The sequence below is a fragment of the Plecotus auritus genome (assembly GCF_963455305.1).
Source record: "Plecotus auritus genome assembly, chromosome: 7".
Lineage (NCBI taxonomy): Eukaryota > Metazoa > Chordata > Mammalia > Chiroptera > Vespertilionidae > Plecotus > Plecotus auritus.
In genome coordinates this window covers 101062790-101089404 of record NC_137774.1, presented here as the reverse complement: position 1 = coordinate 101089404, position 26615 = coordinate 101062790, and the positions used below count along the sequence as shown (strand labels likewise).

Here is a 26615-nt window from a genome sequence, read left to right as displayed (position 1 = left end):
GGTCTCCTGGACCAAGAAATGAATTCCACTTAATTGTGTGTGAGTTTGGGTGAGATTTAACCTGACTGAGCCTCCCATTCCTAATCTCTTTCATTGTTGCCAAAATTATTCACTGAGTACATTTATAAAGTGCCTGCCGATAGTAAGCACTTTCATAGAATTACTTATGCACATAATTAACCCTATTCATTTCGTTTTCTTTATCTGACCTGCTATGGAGCAGCCAGCACTCTTGGCGTCCATAAGCAGATGGCCTGAAGGATGGCCAAGTTAGTTTAGCTGATGAACAACAAGAGGAAGTCTTCCAATCACTCTAGGCCTCAAGGTGCAGATCCGATGTTTGTTGGGAATACTGAGGAAGAGCCATGCATTGGTAAGGACTGGACCAGCTGACCTCTGAGCCCTGCTTAATCCTGTAATGCTGTCGGCTACTGAACTTCTCAGAATCACGGCTGCTCCGGGGGTCCTCTCCATGCCCCTCTGCTTAGAGCTGGCTGTGACTTGTCCTGGGCCACACAGTTCTGCCGCATGTGGGCCTGTCATGCCCTCCCAGCCAACTGGGGCGCTCAGAGTTTGTGATGAGAAGGTTGCCATTTCTGAATGAGTCATGTGACTTTTCTTCTCGAAACCTCCAAGGTCACTGTTTTTTGTTTTGTTTTGTTTTAAGAGAAGTAAGGCTTTATTTCCTTGTTTCAGAAATAAAGCTGGCTGAGCAAGTTGCTTTTTGGTGATTAGTCAAAGAGACCAAATCACATATCCTCATCCAACTCCCCCCAGTCCTCCTCTGCTTCCCTAGGCTAGGGCTGCTGCAGCAGCAGGAGCCTCAGTGGTGGGGGCGGCCTCAGGGGCAGGTGGACACAATTTCTGACCTTACTTTTCATTGATATTTCATAGCATAGAGCTTTGGGTCACAGCTAGAAATTGTCTCAAAAAGATAAGCTTACTTTAACGTGCCTCTGGCAACAGCATTAGTCCTCTTCTTTACTCTCCACTTGGAAGTGAAATCCACATACTGTACACAAGAATTGAATTATTGGGTTGAGTTTGATGAATGATCCATTTTAACCTTAGATGAGTCTTTGTACCAGGGGAAGGTGAATTCAGCCTTCCCTTACTTCCACTTCCAGACAGTTTTTTTAATCCTTGTGAAGACCAACTGAAGTGAGTTTCTTCCTTTCTGTAATGTCGTTCTTTCTGTCTGTCTTTTTTCTGAGTTACTGTGCTTGGCTTAAAAGTGTTCAGAGCGTGGTTCTTTTATAACCACTCCTGTCAGGGTATTTTGAGCTGAGTGGGGAAGAGCAAGAGAGTGAATGCTAATATGGGGAGTTGTGGGCTTTACTAGTGAAGTTGCCTTTTAAAAACATAGGCTTTGTGAAATAAGCCAGTCAGAGAAAGACAAGTATCACATGATCCCATTTATATGTGGAATCTAATGAAGAAAATAAACTGATGAACAAAACAGATCCAGAGACATTGAAGCATGCAACAGACTAAGAGGGAAAGGGGGAAAGACCAGAAGAGATTAACCAATGAATTTACACACACACACACACACACACACATACACACACATATATATATGTGCATATAGATATATACTATATATACTAGTACACATATATACATATAGATATATGCATATAGATATATACTATATATACTAGTACACACACATATATACATATAGATATATGCATATAGATATATACTATATATACTAGTACACATACACACACATATATACATATAGATATATGCATATAGATATATACTATATATACTAGTACACACACATATATACATATAGACATATACTATATATACTAGTACACACATTCACATATAGATATATGCATATAGATATATACTATATATACTAGTACACATATATACATATAGATATATACTATATATACTAGTACACACACACACATATATATGCATATAGATATATACTATATATACTAGTACACACACACATATATACATATAGATATATGCATATAGATATATACTATATATACTAGTACACACACACATATATATATACATATAGATATATACTATATATACTAGTACACATATATACATATAGATATATGCTATATATACTAGTACACACACACACATATATATGCATATAGATATATACTATATATACTAGTACACATATATACATATAGATATATACTATATATACTAGTACACACACACATATATACATATAGATATATGCATATAGATATATACTATATATACTAGTACACACACACATATATATATACATATAGATATATACTATATATACTAGTACACATATATACATATAGATATATGCTATATATACTAGTACACACACACACATATATACATATAGATATATGCATATAGATATATACTATATATACTAGTACACACACACACACATATGCATATAGATATATACTATATATACTAGTACACACACACATATATATATACATATAGATATATACTATATATACTAGTACACACACACATATATACATATAGATATATGCATATAGATATATACTATATATACTAGTACACATACACACACATGTATACATATAGATATATGCATATAGATATATACTATATATACTAGTACACACACATATATACATATAGACATATACTATATATACTAGTACACACACACATATACATATAGATATATGCATATAGATATATACTATATATACTAGTACACACACATATATACATATAGATATATACTATATATACTAGTACACACACACACATATATATGCATATAGATATATACTATATATACTAGTACACACACACACACATATATATGCATATAGATATATACTATATATACTAGTACACACACACACATATATATGCATATAGATATATACTATATATACTAGTACACACACACACATATATATACATATAGATATATACTATATATACTAGTACACACACACACATATATATACATATAGATATATACTATATATACTAGTACACACACACACACATATATACATATAGATATATACTATATATACTAGTACACACACACACATATATACATATAGATATATGCATATAGATATATACTATATATACTAGTACACACACACACATATATATACATATAGATATATACTATATATACTAGTACACACACACATATATATACATATAGATATATACTATATATACTAGTACACACACACACATATATATGCATATAGATATATACTATATATACTAGTACACACACACACATATATATACATATAGATATATACTATATATACTAGTACACACACACACACACACACACACACACACATATATACACTATACTATATTATAAAAAGCCTGTGGTCATGACGTCCTCAAGCCATAACGACCGATCTCCAAGAGGCTACATGCGGGGCAGGTGCACACAGATGGGTGGGGCTGTATGTGCGGCAAGGCTTGACACTGCGTCCCCGCAGGTGCCGGTGGGGACTTGACCAGGAGGGGCATCGGGGGAGTCCCACACCACCAGCTGGGGGCGGGACTTGGCGGAGTCCAGCGTGGAGCCGGCCCTGCGGGGCAGGACTCCGGGACTCAGGGGAGTCCTGTGCGGCGCCAGCAGGGGCTTGATGCTGCATCCCCGCGGGCACCGGCAGGGGCTTGATGCTGTGTCCCCGCGGGTGCTGGCGGGTCTGGGTCTCGTGCGATTTCGAGGCTCACGCAGGTGGGCGGGGACTTGACTCTGGGTCTCATGGCACCGGCAGGACTTGACGCTGCATCCCCATGGGCAATAAATTTATATATTATTTTCATATACATTTTACTAATTTTCTTTCATCTCTGACACTTCTATTATAGAGAAAGGGCAAATAGCAATATTAAAATATTTCCTATAATTAATTCCCTTTTAATGTGCACGAATTTCATGCACCGGGCCAGTAGTATATATATACACATACATACATACATACACACACATACACACACACACACATATGTGTGTATATATATACACACACACACACATACATACATACACATACATACACACACACACACACACACACATGTATATATATGCATAGCCCATGGACAAACAGTAGTGCTGAGAAGGCCTGGGAAGGGGATAAGAGTGGATTGGAGGGGTCAACAGAGAAAAAAAGGGGGACACCTGTCATACTTTCAACAATAAAGATTTAAAAAATAAAATATGCACAAAACACACAAAAATAAATAAGTAATTAAATAAGTAAGTAAATAAAAGCATAGGCTTTGAAGGCACCAGTCTGGGCTCCAGACGTGTTCTGACCTTTGCTGACTTCTCTGAGATACCCACCTAACTTTTAAGGTTTTTTTGTTGTTGTTGTAGGTGGTTTTTTTTTTTTTTTTTTTTTTTTTTTTTTAGGATTGAGTGAAATAATATGTATAAAGCACTTAGCTTAGCACACAGTAAGTTGCTCTTAAAAATGGTAGCTTTTGTTATTATTTCAATGAATAACACAGTAATATTTATATGACCATTGGTGAAGAAAGAACTCGAGGGAAAAGACCAGGCATCATGTCAAAAACGTTTTTTTAACACTGCAATAGAGCAGTTGTGTTTACAGAAGAATCATCTGGCAGCAGCCCATAATTTTGATGAATTAGGAATCTCCACTTAAAAAATAATAAAATATGTTAAGCAATAACTGAAGCTGTTTAGCAAGTTGGGATGCAGGATTATGCAATAGTTGAGTTTCTATAACTTGACCACTCTGAAACATAAATAAAGACATCCATCTGTAATTGTGTAACTGCACTCAAACCTTCCCCCCTTTAATTGTGTATTTATTGTGTGGATCTTTGACCTACATTTAAACTTTTATCAGAAGGAAAAACAGGAAAGTGCATGGAATTGCTGGAACAATAATAATGGTTACCATTTACCGAGCACTTGCTATAGGATAGGCACTATCCTGTTTAATTATCACAACAATCCTCTGAAGAAGGTAGTTATTATTATTATCTCTATTTTACAGATGAGGAGACAGAAGCATGAAACAAGTTATATAACTTGCCCACAGTCACCCACTTAGTTAGGGACACTTTGTCTCCAGTATTATACTTTTAGCTATAATACTTGACTGCTTCTCCAAGATAAAAATAGTCTACTGCAGTGGTCCTCATAAGGACGATTTTACCCATCCTCAGGCAATACCTGGGCAATAATGCTCATCCTAGGGATATGCTGCTACTGGCATCTAGTGGGTAGAGACTAAGAATGCTTCTAAACAACCTAAAATGCACAGGAAAACTCCCCACAACAAAGAATTATCTGGCTTAAAATGTTGATAGTACTGAGGATAAGCAATCTTGGCCACATGAAACTAAAGAAGCTCAAATTTGACTGGCAACCTCTATAACATGGTAGATTATTCTATTCTAGTTCAATCTAATCCAAGTTCAATCCTTAAATGTGCCAGAATCATATTGTTCTTACACAATGATTTCATGCGAAAAGATGTAGAGATAACCTTTTAAATACTGAAACAATCGTTTCAGACTATTCAGGTAAACTAAGAGCAATAAATGTTATAACTGTTTTAGGGGCAAAGTGGAGACTATTCAGGTGCTAACATTGAAAATTAAGATGTGTTCAACTTGCTAATTTACTGCCATAAAGAGAAACATAGTCTCTCACAAACATGCCTTTATTTTTAGGATTCTGTAAACCTCCATCTCTCACAGCCCTTAAGTCTCTTTTGAAAAAGATGTTTACCAAAAAGATGCCCGAGTTTATAACCACTCTTCTTTCTTCCCAGCCATAGCCATCAGCTTTCTATTTTGTGATTTTCCCCCTCTGGTTATGAGTCTGGTTCTTGTTTTAATTAAAACACAAGCTGTATAATGGTTCCAAAACACAACTAGAACTTTTTTGCCTTTACCTACTGAGACAAAACACAGAAGGCACTTATATTATTTTGAAGTTTCCCAGACTCCAAAATAATGCTCATCCTTTGCAAAATGCAGGGTTTAAACTATACATTCTTGTAATCCTGCCATTGAAAAGGGCAGAACACTGTGCACTGGCTGCAGATGTGCAAGGGAGAGATGACGACACGCGTAAACACAGAGGGTCAGAGCAGGGCCTTGCTGTCACTGCACACGGGTTTACAGATTTCTTTATTCCTATGGAAGCCAGAGCCCTGTGTCTGGGAGATGAAAAATGCTCTGGAATACAATTTTACTGTGGGGTTCTTAGTAGCCACGGTGTGTTTTATGAAGAGAGGCCAGTTTGCTGTCCTCGGAAATAGTATGCACAGAACTGAATAATGCAGAGGCCAAACCATGGATCCATTGAAGAGCCTGACTCATGGCCATCAAACGTTGACTGTGCCACACACAGCACTGAACTCTTTAAGTCAGTTGTTTTGTTTAAGCCTCACATCGACTCTGCAAAGCAGCCCCTATTTTAATCCCCTGTTTGGCAAATGAAGAAAATGAGGCTTAGAGATGTCGTATGACTTTCACAAGGTTACAAATGGGCAAGTGGCAAGTCAGGATTTATATACAGAACTCTTTGACCATGTGACTCTTCCCACTCTGAGTAACTTAGTTGAGTATAATGGGCCAGTCATCTCACCCATTACTATCCCCAAATAGGCACTGAAGCAATTGCAAATAACTTTTTGGCACCAATGTAGTTGGTATATATATATTATAAATAAATAAATTAAGACAAACTAAAGAGTACTTAGGCAAATCTCTTCATTTTACTGTACCTCAACTTTTCCATCTGCAAAATGATAATCATATCTACCTATTGCTCTGGTTTTATGGAGAAAATGTAAAATTTTACATATATATATCCCATATGTATTGGCATACACACATACACATATGTATACACATACCTACATATACATATACATGTAAATACACACATGCTTATGTACACACAAATACAACTAAGGAAAAAACTATATTTCCATGCACAGGAATTTTTGTTGCATTTCTATATCAGTGTGACTGCATCTTTGATGAAAGTTGACACTTTTTGGTAATTGCATAACCTATTTTTGTGTGCAAATCAGATGAGATCAAGATAAATAAGTGTCCTTCCACTGTACTGTCCCCTTTGACCCAAGCCCTTGAAACCTAGAGTAGTAAGTAGCTCAGAATTCGGTGGATTCATTTTCCTAATGTGCTTAGACTGCTGTCTGGTAGAAAAATAAATTCTGTGGCAAACAAATCTCACTTGCAATGAGTTTTCACTTTTTTTTTTCCATCCTACAGATGGGGCATCAGTTGCACTAAAATATCTACCCACCTCTGTTTTGTGTGCACGGACTTTTACTCAAGTACTTCCCAGATTTCACTGGTACTTCCCAGATTGCATTACACTTTAAAAAAATCTTTATTGTTGAAAGTATTACAAATCTTTATTGTTTAAAGTATTCCCCCGCTATTGACCCCTTGTAGCCCACTTCTGCCTCCACCCTCTCCCCAGGCCTTCACCACCCTATTATCTGTAGCCTGATTTTAGGTGTGATAAAGAGTAGAAAGATATCCTATATAATAAAGAGGTAATATGCAAATTAACCCTCACACCATAACATCGTCACAAGATGACGGTGCGCACAGTCATAGTACTTATTACATTGATGACGCAGGTTATTTACCTCCTATGCATAACTAGATTTTATACCAATCTACTCAACAAATATTTATTAAACATGTGCAGTGTACTAAGCATGGTTCTAGGCTTGGTGTGAATGACACAGACTTGTCTGTGTTCTCACAGAGTTTATAGTAAGTACCCTACAATAACACAGGAGCAGACTATGAATGCCAGGTTAACTTCATGGTGGATCACATTTAATTACAATATTGAACTCCATCCTTGACAGACAGTATTTATATTTTGATGGCTATTGGTTATTAGTTTACAATTAAAATTAGACTATAATTGAAGTTGAACAAGTATTATGTCCAGCCATCTGCCCTACTGCAAGGTATACATCTTTTGCAATTTGTAATATTTTCCTTAGTAGTTAGCATTACTTTGGCTACATTTTTAAATGCTTATTTTTATATATTTCAATTTAACTAATAATCATAATAGTGAACATTTATTAAACACTTACTATGCATCAGATACTATTCCCCGTGATTTACATTATTAGTACACGATCTTCACTGCCACATTCTGTTGTAGGTACCATTATTATCTGTTTTACAGATGAAAAAACTGATATACAGAGGTTAAGTAACTAAGATTAATTAGCCAGAAAACAATGAAGCCAGGATATGGTATGTGCAGTCTAGCTCTAGAATCCATGATGTAACCAGTGCATTGAAAATGACCTCTGCTGGGCCCCTTGGTGACCTCTAGCCATCCCCTTCACCCAGGTCTCTTCTCATTCATGAACACTTCTGACAGAAGAAGGCGGCCATTCAGTACTGTGATCTCACCACCTTAACCAATGTGCAGCTTCCTTTTTTGCCTGATGATACATGTTAGCACTACAATAGAGTAGTTTCTTGCCAACTCTTTCTATGATCAAAAAGAGTTACTGAGTTTTCCTGAATACCAACCACAAGCAATATCTTAGCATAAAATAATTTATTTCATTAACTTTAAAGAAAAAACACTTGGAAAATAGTTTGATAAAAACAAGAGCAAAAATCAAATGTATTTGACAATAGGATTATTTGTAATAATTTTCTTTAATGAAGCCTGAATGGTGGGAAGAAATGTATTTAAGGCAGACCAGGAAGTATATATGAAAGTGTAGGTCACTGGTGTCTGTACTTTGTAAAGGGGGTGGTTGAAATAGTGGAAGCCGGCTCAACTGTGAAACAAGGAATGTGGGACGAGAAGAACGTCCCAAGGAAGGAATTGTGCATAAGTGTGTCTCTCATGCTGGGAGAGAGTCTTCTACAAAATAGACTGGCAAGCAGTTTTCAGAGATATAGGAGGACAACTAAGGGAGCTAAAAGGGGGTAAGGGATTTAAGGAATTTAAAGAGGAAGTGGTCAACTGTGGGAAACAGGTCTTTATAAATAAAACGATTGAAAAGTGTCCATTGGATTGTCTTGTTAAGACTTACTGGTGGCCATAATAAGAGCAGTGCCTGTGAGGGACAGAAGACATGGGGTAGTAGAGTAAATGCAGAGGTGAGGAAGTAGAGGCAAAAACCAAGGCAGTTCTTTTTTATTTTTTTTTATTTAAAATATATTTTTATTGCTTTCAGAGAGGAAGGGAGAGGGACATATTGAAAATCAATAATGAGAGAGAATCACTGATCTGCTGCCCCCTACTGGGGATCGAGCCTGCCATCTGGACATGTGTCCTGACCAGAAATACAACCATAATCACCTCGTTCATAGATCGATGCTCATCCACTAAGCCACACTGGCCAGGCAAGGCAATTCTTTTTTTAAAAGATGGTTGTGAACACAAGAGCAGGAAAGCCCATGGTGAACTGGAGAGGCAGCATGTCTTGAAGTGGTGGGGGTGCCGTTTGTTGTTATGGGGTCAGAGAAGAGAGAGTCGATGTTGAGAGAGTGGCTGAAGAGGAGACCTGTGCACAAGCCAAGAGCTAGCAATGAAGGGGTGGACTGTTAGTACCACATCCTCAGAGAAGGAACAGTGAAGCAGGATCTGTTGTGGAGGTTGTGAAGTTATCATGCCCTCCTTGAATTGGACAGGCAAGACATTGGAGAAGTCAGAATTTTAGAAAAATATTATGTTTCTGAACATCGCATTTCAGCTGTCTATCTTTGCTTTCACTACCAGCTTTTTTGTGTACACATTTTTTGTCATTTTATTGTGTGCCTGTTGAGACATCTGCCTAAAGTTTGGAAAGCTGTGTGAAAAGTCATGAACTTCAGGATAGTTATTTGGATGACTGGCTTAATTGTTTCTTTTGGAAACTTCATGGGACCTTCGTTGTTTGAAAATCTCTAGCTTGAAAAGGTGCTTGGGATTTTAGTTCTTTCATTTTCTGTGGCTCATTACCATTTGAGTAATGTCTGCTTGTTCACCCAACTGGCTCTAGCTTTCAAGAATAAGGGCCAAAGCCTTTCAGGCCTGAACAATATCTAGGGTGGTCAGAGATCCCTGTAGTCCAATGTAGAAATCACACGCTGTTATTATGAATCCCATGTATGCTCAAACTATTTTGCATGGCAGAGAGACAAAATTGACTGATGTAGTCTGGGATGTGTAGGATTGTCTACGTTGTTTGCAAAGCTAAATTTCAGTGTCAGCCCTTGGCCATGGATTATCTTGGATGAGGAAAGACCAAAGGGAAGCCAAATAACGTGCAGGGACCAGCTGAACTCTTCCTCCTTTCCTTTCCAGCCCCACCTCAAGCCCCCTCTTCCTGCCTCATTAATTCTCACATCTTGATCTACTGAGCTTAAAAACATGAGTGGACTGAAGATGAGAGGGAAGGGCTGTGGGCACACATGGAAAACAGGTTGAAGAAAAGAGACAAAAATATCTAACATCGCTTTACAGCTTGCAAATTGATTTCACTTACATTAGCTTGTATGCTTATGTGTTTAATAGGTAAAGAAACTAAGCACCAGAAATATGAAATGACTTATTTGTCTGGAACCACAGAGTTAATTAATGTCAGAACTGGGACTTGCATCTAAGTCTTCTCACTCCAAATCCATTGTTCTTTATACAAAAGGCATCAGCACTATTAATATATTGGTAGTGTTTTTCCTTTGAAATATACCATGAGTACATTGCTAGACTTGCAATTATGAATTTTTCTAAGAAGATTAGTGCTATGTAAATATTAACTACTATCATCATTACTATTATTATTGCCACTAAAATCATCGGCTATGTAGGGGAATTCATTTTATTCAGTTCAATAGCCTAGTGTCTTTGGTCAATAAAATATTGTACACATGCTCAAGAAGCATAAAAAGCAGTTAGGTAAACATATAGATGAAACATCATGTGATGGGTTCTGTAATGGCCATATTCCTAAGATAGGAAAATAATATAGAGCAGTGGTTCCTAAACTTCAGCATATATCGAATCACCTTACTGGCTTGTAAAAACACAGATTGCCAGGCTCTGCCCTCAAAGTTTCTGAGATGGGGCCAAAGAATGTGAATTTCTCACACGTTCCTAGATGGGTGATGCCACCCATCAGGAAACCATAGTTTGAAAGCTGGCACTACTTCCACCTGGGAGGGTCAAAGGAGATGTTATAGAGGTGATACCCAGGTAAAGTGTAATGAATTAAAAACAGTTTGCCTAAAAAAAATGGGTGGAATGACATTTGATGTAGGTGGAATAGCATGCATAAAGGTATATACAGGTAAACCAGTAGACAGAAATTTGGTATTGCCACCATCAAAAGATAAGTAGCCAACAATGAGTGATGAGTCTGAACCCGTGGAGGGTTTCATGTGCCATATTCAGGAATGTGGTTTCTGCCCTGTAGGCTGTGCCGAGCCAGCAGTGATTTGAATGAGAGAAGCACCTTGGTCAAGTTTGCATTTTAGAAAGTTGATTAATTCTAGTGCAAGTAGGGAAGCCTGGAGGAAATTCCCACTTACTTAAATATGAAAAAACTCCTTTGAATATTTCATGCCCAGTGATTAATCAGATGTGTGTACATCTTGGTATCGCAGTCAAATAGTTAATATGTTCCTGTGTGCCATGCATGTAATACATAAGTCAAAGATGCTGTCCTTTTCCCCAGGTGCTTGTGGGAACCAATACTAACACATAGGAAACAACAGAGCATAAGGCAAGGCAGATTCTCCAACGGCAGAAAAGAGGAAGGTTAGTAAGGAACGAAGCAATCAACCGGGGTTTCATGGAGAAGGCAGACACAAGCTGGCCTTGCAGAACAGTTCCATTTGCTTGGCTAGAGGGAGGCATGGCAGGCAAGCGGGACCCCAGAGTAAAGGAACGGAAGGGGAATTAAACTTTGAATGCACAGGGATATAGAAGAAACAGAGGCAGCTAGTCAACCTTTGGTAGAAGTTTTTCTTAAGACACGATGGAGGAGTAGATCCAAAGGGCTGTTTCTACAAGACAACCTTTAGGAGTTTTTTAGAGAAAGAATACATGAGAGCAACATAGAGGTAGGAAATACAATGCTTCTCAATTATCTGCAAGCCTCCTTCCCTATCTTATCACCCAAGGATAATAGGAATCCAGGGAACAGAATATACTGGTAAAGGCTTGTGTTGGGGGCATGGGACAGGGAAGATACATTGGGCTTTGGTTCTGATAGGACCAAAATGACAACAGTTGCTGCCCTGGGAGCTGGCCTTTGTCTTGAGAATGAGGTGGTTGGCGATCTGACAGCTTCATATAAAAGGCCATCTGCCCTCTGTGCTGGGATGAAGGCCTTGGATGCCCTCCCTTTCAGCTCCCAGATGGTAGTACAGTGCGTTCATGCAAGGGTAGACTTCCTGGGTCATGTGCTTCTTCTCATATTTGCAAATAAGGAAGTGATTTTGAATGTTGATTATGTGAGTTGCGTGTTTCTTCTTCACCTCTTCACATCAAAACTTAATCAGCTTTGCAGCATCCCTTAAGTATTTAGCTGAAACAAATTGATTTTTTTCCTAAGGTGTCTTTATAAAGAATGGTGGATTTGTCCACACTGTAAATTGGAAGTCATTGCTAAATTTGACATTTATGTACCCTTATAATTTTCTAAAACTTTGATTTTCTGGCCAACATATCATCCTTTTCTTTGATTGCTGTACTTTTTATTTCCATTACCAGGAACAGCACATGATTTTTTCTTCAAGGTCATTGTTCCCAAACAATTAAGATGTATGCCTTCACAGGGTGACTTCCTGTCTGACCATGGTGGAGAGGCAAAGCCACCATGGGTGATGTAGGTTGAGGTAGTGGATGGGCATCAACTAGGCTTATCTCTGCCTGTCGCTCAGTCCTCACACCAACCAGGCAGCCATGCTGTTCAAATTTAACCCTCATCAAGTTAAAAGTTACTGCACACTGTAGATCTTTGGGGTCACATAGGAAAAATTGAAGTACAGCTCATAAATCTGAGATTCTGACATGCTTGACTTTGGGGTGGGAGTAGCAGTTAGGATGCATATGGCTGGAAATACAGATAGCACACTGGCTTATTCAAATATAGCTCTTTAAGGCCAGTCAGCAACCTACTGAATTTATCATTAAACGATAAACACAATCAGTCTTAAATTTCCTCTTTCTAAAATTGTGCTTTGGAAGAAAGCACGAGAGAGAGAGAGAGAGAGAGAGAGAGAGAGAGAGAGAGAGAGAGAGAGACTGAAACTTTGCCAAAGGGTGCTTTCTTGGGCACATGGCAGCCAAAACAAGAGGCCCAATTTTAATTGAATTATAGACTGTGTAATTATTTAACCTGTACCAGCTGGTCTCAGGAAGCTACCAGATTCCTTGGAGACCTTGTACTTCGCTAGAAACATAAGGTACCTTATTAGTAACTCCCCGCCCCCCCCCCCCCCCCGCAAAAAAAAAGTGCCTTCTGTACCTGTGTATCCCCAACCTCCCAAGAACATAATGTAGGAGAGAAAAAAGTCATTGAAGTTCATTTTTGATTTAAGAAGCAGCCCTCCCTCTCTCTGAGTGTGAGTGGATTTGCTAAAGCACCCGTAGTCCTCTGAGGAATGGCCAACACAAACAGGATGTTATTGCATCAGACAGGTAAGAGTAATTTCTCTAATTAGTCATTTGAGGTTTTATTTCTCACTTGCAAGTACTGGACATTTAATTTGTTTGTGATATGAAATTGACAATAGCTACAACTGCCCCTCCCTCTGCCTTGCTATCCTGATACCCTATGGAAAGCACTGGGGCAGGGGGTGTCACCATGTAGACACTATGCTTCATCTATCAGCATCAAGCTAACTAAAGTACCTTCTTATTGACAAATGTGCCTTAATTACACATTCCCCACTTGTAATGCTACAGTAATCCTAATGAGTTTCCACGATCATTTTTCTTTTAGATTAAATGTTTTTTCTCATTCCTCCTAAATTTTGCAACAGTGAAGTAATTCATAATACATTCTCATTTACATAAGAACGTGTTTCCTGAAGGTACAGAGCAAAATGTTTCTAGGAAGCTGTATTTTATGAATTAAAATATGATTGAAGACAGCCCCTTGATTAAAAGAAAGGGTTCATCCTTTAATTTTGTTTTAAAGCGCCTTTCTCTAAAGAAAGATTGATTGGCACCAAGCGTAGTTCCCATAAATCATAGCTATTGATTTTACATTTGTTTGGCTCTTCTGATTTTATGCCCCCTTTTGTCATAATTTGTTATCCTGAGAGCCAGCCCCTGAGTTGGTGCTGGGCCTGAACCTGCAAGGTGGTTTCTTTCAGTTTAGTCTCATCTATATGTGAAACGGATGAGCTGTCAAACACAGAACCACGCTCCCCTCGCTTTTTATAACATTACCCTGGTATTTCCCTTGGCGATTACAGATTCTACACAGTAAAATCCTAAGTGAGTGGCAACATTAGGGATGTTTGTGTAGTTCAATCAGTTTAGACACAGCTGTGGCTCCTGCTGGCCCTGGGTGCGGCAGGAAGCTGGATGCTTCTCCCCAAGGCTTTTCACACATAGATCCGCTCTTAGGCTTCAGAATGCAAGTACGGTGGCCACCTTCTGGAAACCCTCGAGGTCAGAGCATCCTTCCATCTTCCAAGTAGCATAAGTGATAAGAGATAAAACGTCCAGCCCTCTTTTTAATCTGCATCTGCTTAGATGCTTGTAGGTAGAGCTTGGGATCTCCCAGATCACCAAGCAGCCCATTTAGGGTAAAATTAGCTAAACATTCTGGATGTACTCAGGTATCACTTCTCGTGTTTTGATTTTTCTGGCCAGTTTGAATGAATGTCATGCTCTCATTTTAAATTGTTTTTTTCACCCCCTTTCTCCTCTGGCTTCCCATTTAGTACTCAGTCACATCCCTCAAGACCATCCCAGAACTGTGCCGGAGATGTGATTCACAGAACGAAGAGAGATCAGGTAGGTTTCACCTCTCACCTCTCCTCCTTATCCTGTCTCTCAGAGCGTGGGAGCTGCTCCTTCGCCCATTGTTTGCTCTGGCTTTCTGTTTTCATTTTCTTTTATGGCTTCTCCACCCTTGACAACAGATGCTAGCTCCTCCTCCAAACGCTGACAGGACAGGGAGGCCCTGGTGAGGACACGGCTGTGTACAAATAAAAGTAGGCGAGCGTCTCGACAGCCCAAACCACAGTGTTCGCAGCAATTTACTGAAAACCCAGCAACCATTGGTGACAAAACATAATGATGCAGGCGCCAATGAAAAAATGTTGGATGCATTTCCTACCCATATGGCAAGGCCAGCCTGGGGGATGGTGCTTGGCCAAAGTCTGAAACCCTATCAGGGATGCGACATGATAGAATTTGCAATAAGGCATACTGTAACAGTTAAGATTAAAGCAAAGCTTTGGAGTTTAATAGTGCAAACTAAACAGAGAATTATGGCATATAGATGAAAACCAGCTGCTTGACCTTTTCTCCTTGCATAGCCCACCACCCCTGACCAAAAAGTACGTTCAGGTTTGTTTTCCCCTCTGTAAATCAAATTAAACTTCTTCCTTTTCTCTCTGTGATGGGCAAAAATGAAAATAAGAAAGGATATCGATGGGAATGATACCATAGCATCAAATTAGGAAATGATGTTTATTATTTTTCCAAGTAATTACTCTAAGGCGTCACCATTAACCTTGCCAAAGCCAACCTCCTCGGATAGTAACTAGAGTCCTGAGAACCATGGGTGATGGAAGGCTTAAGATAATCCTCGAATTATGTGTGTTGCACTTAAAAATAAATAGATGGTCCTTACCTATGCAGCTACTAGACTTCCAGGACTTTCTCACTGAAAGGACTTATACAAAGCTAATTTCCTTTTCTCCTGGCCTGTTTGTTTTCTTTTGACATTTTGCTTAGATGAGACAGGGAAAATAATTAGTCTTTCTAGGTTTGTTTATCTCTGTGTTTGTGTGAGTGTGTGTGTGTGTGTGTGTGTGTGTGTGTGTGTGTGTTTGTGTGTGTGAAAGTAATCCTTCAATGTTTGGGTCGGAAACATCATAGAAGATGGTTTTAAAGTTCAAATAAAACTTTTACCTTCAACTTAAAATATATATATATGTATATATATATATTTTATTTCAAATATTCTCAAGTTTCTATCCAGTTTAATAGAGGCTTTGGCCACCAGGCTTATCTGGATATGTCTCCTTAAAAGGCATCACTGGGGTCCTGACTGGTGTTGCTAAGTGGTTAGAGCATTGTCTCACAGTCCGGTCAAGAGCACATACCGCAGTTGCAGGTTCAATTCCCAGTCCTAATCTGGGCAGGTGAGGGAGGCAACCAGTCGATGTGTCTCACATCGATGTTTTTTTTCCTCTCTCTCTCTGTCTCTGCCTCGCCCCCTAATCCCCCACTCCCTTCCACTCTCTAAAGATCAATGGAAAACATTGACAACAGTGGACAGGCCGCCAGCCTCAGAGTCAAAAGACCTGGTTCAAGTTAGCATTCAACCATTTATCAGCTATCCGACCCTGAGCCCATGACCAATCTCTTATATAAAAAGCCCGTGGCCGTCATGCTGTAACACCATCACGACCAAGCGGCGGAGGGTGGGGCAGCGAGCTACGAGCAGTGATGGGCGGGGCAGCCAGCTGAGGCAAGCGGAAGCGAGCTACTTGTGCACAATTTCATGTGCGCTCAGCCTCTAGTTGATCTATAAAATAGAAAAGAGACTTGTTCTGCCAATGTTACCAGACTATTATTGGGATCAAAATTATGTAATATATCTGAAGGTACTTTGTAGATACAGTATTTTCCTTTTTTTTTTTTTTAATATATTTTATTGGCTTTCCACAGCGAGGAAGGGAGAGGGATAGAGAGCCAGAAACATCGATGAGAGAGAAACATCAATCAGCTGCCTCCTGCACGCCCCCCACTGGGGATGTGCCCACAAGCAAGGCACATGCCCTTGACCGGAATCGAACCCGGGACCCCCAGCCCACAGGCCAACGCTCCATCCACTGAGCCAAACCGGCCAGGCACAGTATTTTCTTTTTTCATTAATTGGGGTTGGGGAGTAAAGGAGAAAAAAAGAATAGCAAACACTTCAGTATTGCTTCATGTGTGTGCTTAGGTATGGTTGTAAGCACTTGACTAACATTAGCTCAATTAAGCATAAAATCCCTGTGAGCTAAGCACTAAGTTGTTTGTATTATGTAGATGGCCAAACTGAGACACAGAACAGAGAAGTTAAATGTCTTGCCCAGAGGCATACAGCAATGGAGTTACAGAGCTGGCATTCAAACCCCAGAAGTCTGCCTCTAGAGCAGGGGTGGGCAAACTTTTTGACTCGAGGGCCACAATGGGTTCTTAAACTGGACCGGAGGGCCGGAACAAAAGCATGGGTGGAGTGTTTGTGTGAACTAATATAAGTTCAAAGTAAACATCATTACATAAAAGGGTACGGTCTTTTTTTTTATTTCAATAGTTTTATTCATTTCAAACATTTTAACAAGAAGAATGTAAACACTAATTATTATAATTTGAAACTTCAAAAAATGGAGGAATCATAGCACAATAACATACCTTATATTGAAGATGGCAAAGGCAAAATAAAATTGCCTAACAAAGGAAAGGTACAAAAGCCTTTCAAATTAAACTTAAATATAATAAAATAATTTAAAACTAAAACAAATAGAAAAGAACAAAATGTGTAAAAAGTAAATGCGGTTAGTGGCCACGGTAGCGTTACTGATACCGCATCCGTATCAGCAAAAAAATGCAGCCGCAGCATGGCTAGTGTGCATTTCCTCTGTCTTTTTCCCTGCTGCATGCGTCCACAGTGGGAAAAAAAACTGCAGTGGATACAAGCCCTAAAAGCTGAAAGTCTTTGTTGTTTTATTAACAAGTCATTGTGATGTACAGAATGTGGGAACAGGAAAAAATTGTGTTTGAGTAGAGCTCTTAATCTTACCTCAGAAAGGCTCTGATACTGTGCTCTCCAGGGGCGTGTCTCCCTACATCACCACGATAACGTGTCTATGCATTCCCAGGGTGATGTCGGGGGATGCGTCCGAGGGCATTACAAGGAGCCTCTGGAAGATTGAGAGGTTGTTCCTTCTACTGAATGGGCGGATATAAATCCGCCCACTCAGAAGAAGGAGCTGCGGCTGTGTTTCCCGACGTTGCCATGTTAACACTGCTGCTGGTGAAGGAGCGGAGGGGAGAGCAAGAGAACTCTCGCTCTTTGGCTCCGCGGGCCGGATAGAACAGCTGAAGGGGCCGGATCCAGCCCTCGGGCAGTAGTTTGCCCACGGCTGCTCTAGAGTCTGTATAGTACCTCTCAAATAGCAGGACTTAGTGGTATTCATTTAATTTTAGGATATTATCCTTTTAAAACTTTAAATATCATCATTCCCCCTTCATCAATTAAGTGGTGAATTTCTGTTCTCTGTTAAATCGCTGCTCTTGCTTACCAAGTTAAGTAACTTAACCAAAACTTTCAAAAAATATTTTTCCTTGTACTTGTTAATTCCATTTTCTCTAGGTCATGTGACTTCTAGCCACTTCCACAATGGTGATGTTAGACATTTCTTCTCTGGTTGAGAAGGAGGCTAGGTTCAAGTTCAGTAGCTTTAAAACTTCACCCAGAGCAAAGACCCAGTGCTCAAGGTAATCAGAAATAATCAGACCTGATAGGAAATGGATATATGGGGGGAAAACTCTCAGTGTAATCCAATTTGATAGCCATTTTGCAGCTGGCAAACCGCTTCCTAATAGAGAATGGTCCTAGAAAAAGAAATACATGAAAATATCCACCTCTCCATAGCATTGTGTAGAATGGTCTATGGGCTCATTTGAAAAAAATCTCAACATAGTAAAGTTTTCACAGCCAGTGTCAGAAGGAAGTGAGGCATTCTGCATGAGTTCCATGGGCATACCCACCTCCCACAGCCCTTCAGACTCTGTCAGACACTGCTCCGGGGTGCTTGCAAATTTCCTTCTTTATGGTGGTTTTCCCAACAGATGGCAACAGAAAGCACATTGGCTTCTGAGAAGAGACAACATCTTTCTTCTGGCTGGGGCACCCCCTGCGGAAAGTTTTCCCTAAACCTCCTGTCACTTAGAATTCGCTCCACCTGATAAAGACATCTCTCTTTTCCTTTCTAAAGTTTGTTAAGCACATTCCACTTTGTGTAGGTTGTCAAATGTTATCGTCCAGCCCTGTATTAACAGGTTCTGACCAGATGGTCTTGGATCCATTTGTACTTTTATTTATTCTTCAGCAAATAGTGGTTGAGTGTTCTCTGTCCTGGGCACTCAGGACACAGTAACAACAAGATGTAGACAAGATCTCACATTCTAGTAGGAACTTACATTCTAAGGCAAGCATGTCAAACTCAAAGGCTGACACGGGCCAAATAAACGAGGCATGCGGCCTGCGGGTCGAGAGTTTGACATGCTTGTTCTATGGGGTGCCAGACAAAAGGCAAGCAAATGAGGAACTGAGCCAGATCATTTCAGAGAGTGATGGGAGGTGACTTAAACCATGTGATAGAGTAATTGTAGGAGTTGGGGAGAGGGGTCGGGGGGGGGGGGTGGTCAGGCAGTGTTAGAAGGGCCCAGCCACATCGAAACCAGTGAAGAACACTGAAGGCAGAGGAATGAGCCAGTGCAGAGTCCCTGAGCCAACAAAGAGCTTCCATGTGCGAGGGAGAGAAAGAAAACCTATGTGGCTGCAGCATGGTGCTCAGAGTGAGGACAAGTTCAGGGTCAGGCTCTACAGGGCCCCATCCATCACACATGTGGAGCTCAGATTTATGCCAGGTACTGGGAAAAGCGCCACTAGCAGGGGTACAATTTTTCTAAAACCCTATTCACTGGAAAGAGGCCTCAGCACATAGAATCATAACTCTCAAGGGAAGAAGGGACCCTAAAAATCACCTAGTCTCAGAGAGAGAGAGAGAGAGAGAGAGAGAGAGAGAGAGAGAGAGAGAGAGAGAGGGAGAGAGAATAATAAAGCAAATGGGTAAAATGTTGACAATTGATGAATGTAGATAAAAGATATATAGTGTTCTTTGTACTATTATTTTTTTAACTCTTCTATAAATGTACTTACAGTGAAAATTTTAATTATTTGCAAATAAGTTTTGTAAAAGGCAACAAAAACAACAACAAACATTCATGTAGTCCTAAGTCCATCAGATCTTTGAAGGTGATCCTTACTGTCCCTCCTGGGGGTCATCCAGCCTGTACTTCATCACCTTGGTGACACGGAGCTCATGAGGCTGAGCTCCGTAAAGGTTCATTTTTAAAAAATTATAGCTAATAATTTATTGGAGTGACATTGGTTGATAAAATTATATAGGTTTCAAGTGTATAGTTGTATAATACATCATCTGTATAGTTCATTGTGTGTTTACCATCCAAAGGTAAAGGGAGTCAAATATATGGCAACAGAAGGTTAATATTTTAGTTCAGCCAAAATCAGTGTCTCTCAAATTTTCATCCCTTAATCCCAGTTCTTCCTTTGGAATGATAGATAAGGACACTCCTCCTGGGCAAAGGTGCCACTAAGTGTTTGGAGATGGCAGTCATTCTCAGTCTTGACTTCTTCAGGTTAAAATTTCCCTCCATGATTTTAAGTGTTTCTTGCTCATTCTTCTTGGACTCTCATGGATGACTGTGGTTTATCAGCATCCCTCCTAAAAGTTCAGCATCAGAACTGAACCCGTGTATCTCCATGCATGGTCTGATCAGAACCAGTCAGCCCCACAGATCAACCCCCTGGACTTACCATCACCTTTTCTGCCTTCCCAAGTGGGCTGCAAAGACAAGACACATGCCCATCTTTTCCATCTGTTTTTCAAGTGTTCTGAGAGGAGCAGGCGTGTCAGCTGAGCCAACTTGGTGGCCCTTGGAAGCCACTCTGTGAGACATGTACCCCAGGACTCACTCCACTTCATCCCTGGTCCCTGGGCCAGATCCACGGTGGGATTTGAGAAAGGCAGATGCCAAAGTGTTGTCAGAGTGTTACAGTGTCTCTGTAACTTTAACTAGCTCACCGATGCCCAATGGGTCTGCCCTGGAACTACCCCTCCTCTGGCCAAAGGCTTTGATTCCTATAGAAATCTATATTCTCCCTTGGCATTAATATTTTAAATTGTTCTTCATCAACTACACGGCACTAAGACTGGGTTTCAAATTGTGTGAGAAATGAAGTTTTGAAAAGAAGTGTGAAGGTAGTGGAGATACCACAAGATGGTGGAAGGGAGGTAAAGAACGAGGAGTTAGAAGCCTGAGATCAAATTCTGACTCTTCTTGGAGCTGCTCAGGTGCTATTGACAGTTTGCAGTTGTTTCTTAGGGCTGTAATGTACCAGGCATTTTGCCAGGTCCTCGGTAAATAGCTTATTTGTCTTCAAAACAGTTCTCTGAGGGAGGACCATTATTATGCCCATTTTATTGGTGTGTAAACTGAGGCTCACAGAGGGTAGCTAATTTGGCCATAGTTCTAGAGCCTAGCAAGTGCATTTGAAACCATGTCTGCTGAGCCACTGTGAAGTTGAGGCAACTGAAGAGTAATTTTAGCCCAAGGAACCTTGTATGGCTAGTGTTGTGGGACAAGGGTTAGCAGTGTGGAAGTTGCATGTGAAAAAATTTGCACCTCTAAAAGGAAGTTTTTGTGTGAAATGTTTGCATGTATTCTCTGCTTAATCCCTGCTACTCACATAGGAGAAGAGGACAACATGAAACAGTGGGTGTTAACTCTGTTGTATGGTTTTGCCAAATGAGGACTAAAAAGCATCATGTTGACATACAGTATTCAAATAAAACATATTCAATTACATTGACTTTGAGTTTTTTTTAAAAATTAGACATTCAAATGCACATATTTTTCAATTAATTAACTGTCTGTGATTCCTCAAAAAGTGTGTTTGCTGAGCTTATTGTATCATTTTCTTATGAAAGAAGGAAGATAAATATTAATTTAGCTTTGCATCTGAGTACTTAGATGAGCTAAGGCTACAGAATCCGGTTATGGAACAGTAATAAATGGCTTTGGGATGTGTTTGAGAAAAGATTCTGGAAGAACACACCTCCATTATACTTCACTTGGATGACAATGAGTAAGGGACACAATACTTTTCAATACTTTTTAAACTTGGTATCCGGTAAAAGTCATTTTGGATGTGTATTTAACAGCGTTACAAATTTGTATTTTTAGTCCCTGTGCATGTACATTTTGTGACAAGTCCTGGACTTTAGAAAACATAGTGTGTTCTAAAATTTCCAAGGCTTTCAGCCAGCACCAAAGATAGTAAGTTGCCATGAAATTTATCCTTTCAATGCTGCTGTGACATAGCTGGTGATTCTAAGCATATAAACCTCCTGTTTTCCATTTTATTAAGATTCAATACTGAAAGCATGAAGTGGAAGGTTGGCATCACAGTTTAAATGGAAAATCCTGCTGATTGGTCCATTTCACATGATGTAATATGAAATAGACTCCAAAGAATAAGGAAACACAGTTTCTAACATCTCAATCAAGAAAACGAACACTCCAACCTAATGCAGTAAAGAATCTTAACATTTATGACATACCTCTCAGTATATTTAACTCCAGTGAAAATTTACATACAGTAAAATCTCTACATCAGAATGTTAGTCAAATAATGCAATTCTTATTTTTCTTGAACAAAATTATTATACTTTATCTGTTTGAAAAGTTATTAATAATGTGATGTTGGTTTAATATCAGTTTTCTCTCATAGACTAAGTAAAATCTCTTTGGGGTAATTTTGTTCATTATAGTATCTCCAGTGTTGGCACTGGTGCTAAATACATATATATTGAGGTATGGCTAGATGAATGACTGCATGGAGAGGTGAAATGAAGCCTTGCTTCTTTGAGTTTTGTATTATAATTGAGGAAAGGGACATACCTTCTCTTCATTTGGCTCTACACCTTGATCCTTCAGTTATCTCCTCTTTTAGCTACACCATCAATGTGTTTCTCTGTATGGGTCATTACCCTCAGCATACAAACACTCCCTGATTATCTCCTATCTTAAAACACCAAGCAAACAGTACTCCTTTTAGTGGCTTCCACCTGATTCCCTGCTGCTTCTCCTTCCAACCCCCAGTTATAGCCAACCTGCTTTAAAAAGATAAGGGAGCCTCCATCTCTAGTCTTCTACCTCCCATTCACCCTAAGTATCTACAGCAAGCATATCAAACTCAAAGGCTAACACAGGCCAAATAAACAAGGTTTAAGTTTATGTGGGCCACAAAAAAAATAAAAGCTTCAATTTTCATAGAAACATAGGTTTATTTCGATAGAGACATGCTGAATACAAAGGGCTGTAATAAATGAGTAATCATTAAGATAAAATAATAGAAAATTTTAATAAAAATGAATATTTTTTCTTGAACATTAACTTATCAGACATTGAATAACTGCACAAATTAATAAGCATAACGCAAATAAACCTATTTTTCTTGTTCTCCGAAAACGAAATATTTCCTGTTGCACACACAAACAAGTCAGTACAAGGCTAATGATGTGGCAGTCAGCTGCTAAAATATTCGCTGCTAGTATTAGTGGAGAGAAGTGGTGCACCTGCGTGTAAGGCACACAAGGGAAATGAATGCAACACGATTATAGTAACCAGTCATTAGCGAGCGTTGTAGTTCGTTATTAATAATTATGTATAACAGGATATTGTAAAAATTAAGTTATGAAATTTTTATTAAAATGTTTCTTACATACCGTTATATTGTCTGGGCCGCAAAAATATTCGTTGTGGGCTGCATGCGGCCCGCGGGCCATGAGTTTGACATGCTTGATCTACAGAATGACTTGCACCTCCCTAGCAATGGTCACAAGTTCCAGGTTGTCAAGGCCAGGGATACCGCATTTCAGTTAAAATATAAACCAAACTCTTTGTTGTGGTCAATAAAACGCCCAAATGAGCTGGCCCCTGATAACCTCCCCCAACTCCATCCTTGATTGCACTCAGCCTGGCTCACCCTGCTCTAGCTATAAGAACTTTGAAACAACTAGCCAGATTACCTCTTGCTTTAGCCATTTGAAATGTGCTTTCTTTCACCCAGATCTTCCCAGAATTAACTTTACTCTTGTATTTCCCCCCAGATCCTCACATGATCAGCTTCTCAGTCCCTTGGTTTTAGCTTAAATGTCGCCTCCATAATGACACATCTTAGCCATTCTCTAATCCAGTGCACTGCTTGTCTCTCTCAGAGCACTTTGCATTTTCTCATTTCTTATCTCTCTGTATACTTGCTTTGCTGTTTGGTTCTGCCTTTAGGCAGGGACTTTGTCTATTTCATTCATCTCTGCACCCCTAAAGCCATGTCCACCAAAAGCATTCAATAAATGTTTGTTGAATGAATAAACCCTTAAGAGTATTTTAGCATTCTGCCAATTACTTGAACACCTCTGAACAAGCTTTATAACATTTTTCTATGTCTAGCTTACATTAGAAGGAGCTTGCCATCTCCAACCAGTTTAAGGAATTGACAGCTGAGAGAACAGATTCTCAGTGATAAGGGGACTCTAAATTTAGGCTGATGCACTAATGATAAAAAGCAGGGAAATGCTTCTACTTGTTTGTTTCTAAGAAAAATTGTTTTTAAAAACCGTTTTTCCTAATTTTGCTCCCACACAGATGCTTCATAGTCAGTGGTTGCCAAAATCTAGGCAGAGAGCACAGTTTGGGGTTTAGGTAAAAATGAATCCAAAATGAGTACTACTGGGTTTTGCCACTGGTTTCTGGAATCTACTTGCCTACATCTGATCCAGAGAACATGTAAATTGCATGTTTAGGAAATAATTTTCATTAGGGCGGTCCTTAATGAAACTGCAGTGTTATGGAAAGAAGTTGGAGTCAGGGAACCTCAGTCCTGGTTAAGAAGTAAGCGCGCTCTGTAATTTTCCACATAACACTTAAAATTCCCTGGGTCCTCCTTAATTTTCAAGTAAGAATACATGAGAATTGCTCATCCATTCTCCAGAGTTCTTGTAAAAACTTAGGTGGCTTTATAGAAATATATTGTGTTAGCATTTCTAAAGTGTTAAATGGAGGAAATTTTAGAACTCCAATTAAGAAATACCATTTTGAGGAAGTATTAACCTACAGAGTCTTTTTCCACGGGTTATGCTGGTGCCTGAGAAATACACACTGAACTGCACCAGGAGGCGGAGGCAGAGTGGCTCCACTGAGCATGTATCATGGGACTCCCCTCTGTCTGCTCTTGGCTTCTCTCAGGTGCACCTGCCCTGCTCTCTCTGGAGCCTTGTAACTGAGAACTCTGGCCCAGGCAGGAGCTTGGTGTGCCTGCCAAGAGGAAGAGAAGGCTGCAGGCCAGTACTGGTTCTTCCTCCCATTTCTCCTCCCCCTTAAAGTGCATCCTTCTTGAAATGGGACCAGCTTCATGGACTGACCTCTTTGTTTCTCATATAATTCATTTAACTTTTAGCCCTCCCCCCCCCCAAAAAAAAAACCACACAGTAGGAGAACCGTGACGATGTACCCCCTTTTCTTTCTCTTCTTGATTTCTACAACTGTATTTCTAATGTGGATATATAGCTCTATATTTAGAAGTAAAAGAAAGCCATCAGTTGGAGATGGGGAGTAGAAGGGAGAGAGGAGGGACTCTCCATACTCCCTCTGCCCTACTATCTCCTCCCCGCGCCCCTCCCTCCCCCTGCACACACACACACACACACACACACACACACACACACACACACACACTCACACTCCTCTCCATCTGCTTCTTGCTCGCTCTGACAAAGGAACTGTAACTTGCTGTTCTTTGTCTTTGACTTTAGGTCAACACTGTAAAACATCGCCACCTTCAGTTAGAACTGGTAAGTGTGTTTCTGCACTTTCCACTGAGCTTGCTAACACTTTGCAGAAAACACACTGAGCAAGTTCTCCCACTTCTGCACTTCTCTGCTTGATGTCTCTTGATGTGTATCTCTTTCTTCAATTCAGCACAAAGAGGGAATGAAGGGAGGAAGGGAGGGAGGAGAGGGGAGGAGAGGGGAAGGGAAAGGAGAGGAGGGGAGAGGGGAAGGAAGGGAGGGAGGAAAGGAAGGAAGGAAAGGAAGGAAGGAAAGGAAACCTGGAACGAATATTACTTAATCCACTTAAGAGGTTTTACTAATGTCAAAGTGAAGGTCAGCATATTTTTTAGATGACAGAATAACTCTGAAACCATATACTTTCTTCAGACCCACCAATTGTTATTCTGTGTGAACTGTACTTTTGAAGTCCAAAGGTCTAAAGTTGTCTAAATATTGAGTCTGATTTCATGATAGAACATGCTGTTTTGGTGAAGAAGTATTATTTCTACCCAGGGTAGTAAAAGCTTGAGTATGTCTATGAATATTCACAGACCAAAGAAATGGGTGCAGGTGGGGTGCAAAGTTAAGTGAGCAGGTCTCGACAATTCTGGGCAGAACTGAGAGAAATGATATGTGAATCTGATACTTGCAGCAGCTGCTTGGTATCAGTA

General features: G+C 39.7%; 1 protein-coding gene across 11 annotated transcripts in view; it reads left to right on the top strand.

Moving 5' to 3' along the window:
• Nucleotides 1–26615, top strand: part of SNCAIP (synuclein alpha interacting protein) — a 145494-nt gene that overhangs the window by 74980 nt on the left and 43899 nt on the right. For 9 of the 11 annotated variants that reach the window (XM_080677750.1, XM_080677751.1, XM_080677749.1 and 6 more), the window contains exon 3: nt 14968–15040. The exons of the other annotated variants lie outside the window; for them this stretch is intronic. In XM_080677750.1, coding sequence (XP_080533876.1) covers nt 14968–15040 — 73 coding nt within the window. The remainder of the gene's footprint in view (nt 1–14967; nt 15041–26615) is intronic. 11 annotated transcript variants of the gene reach the window in all.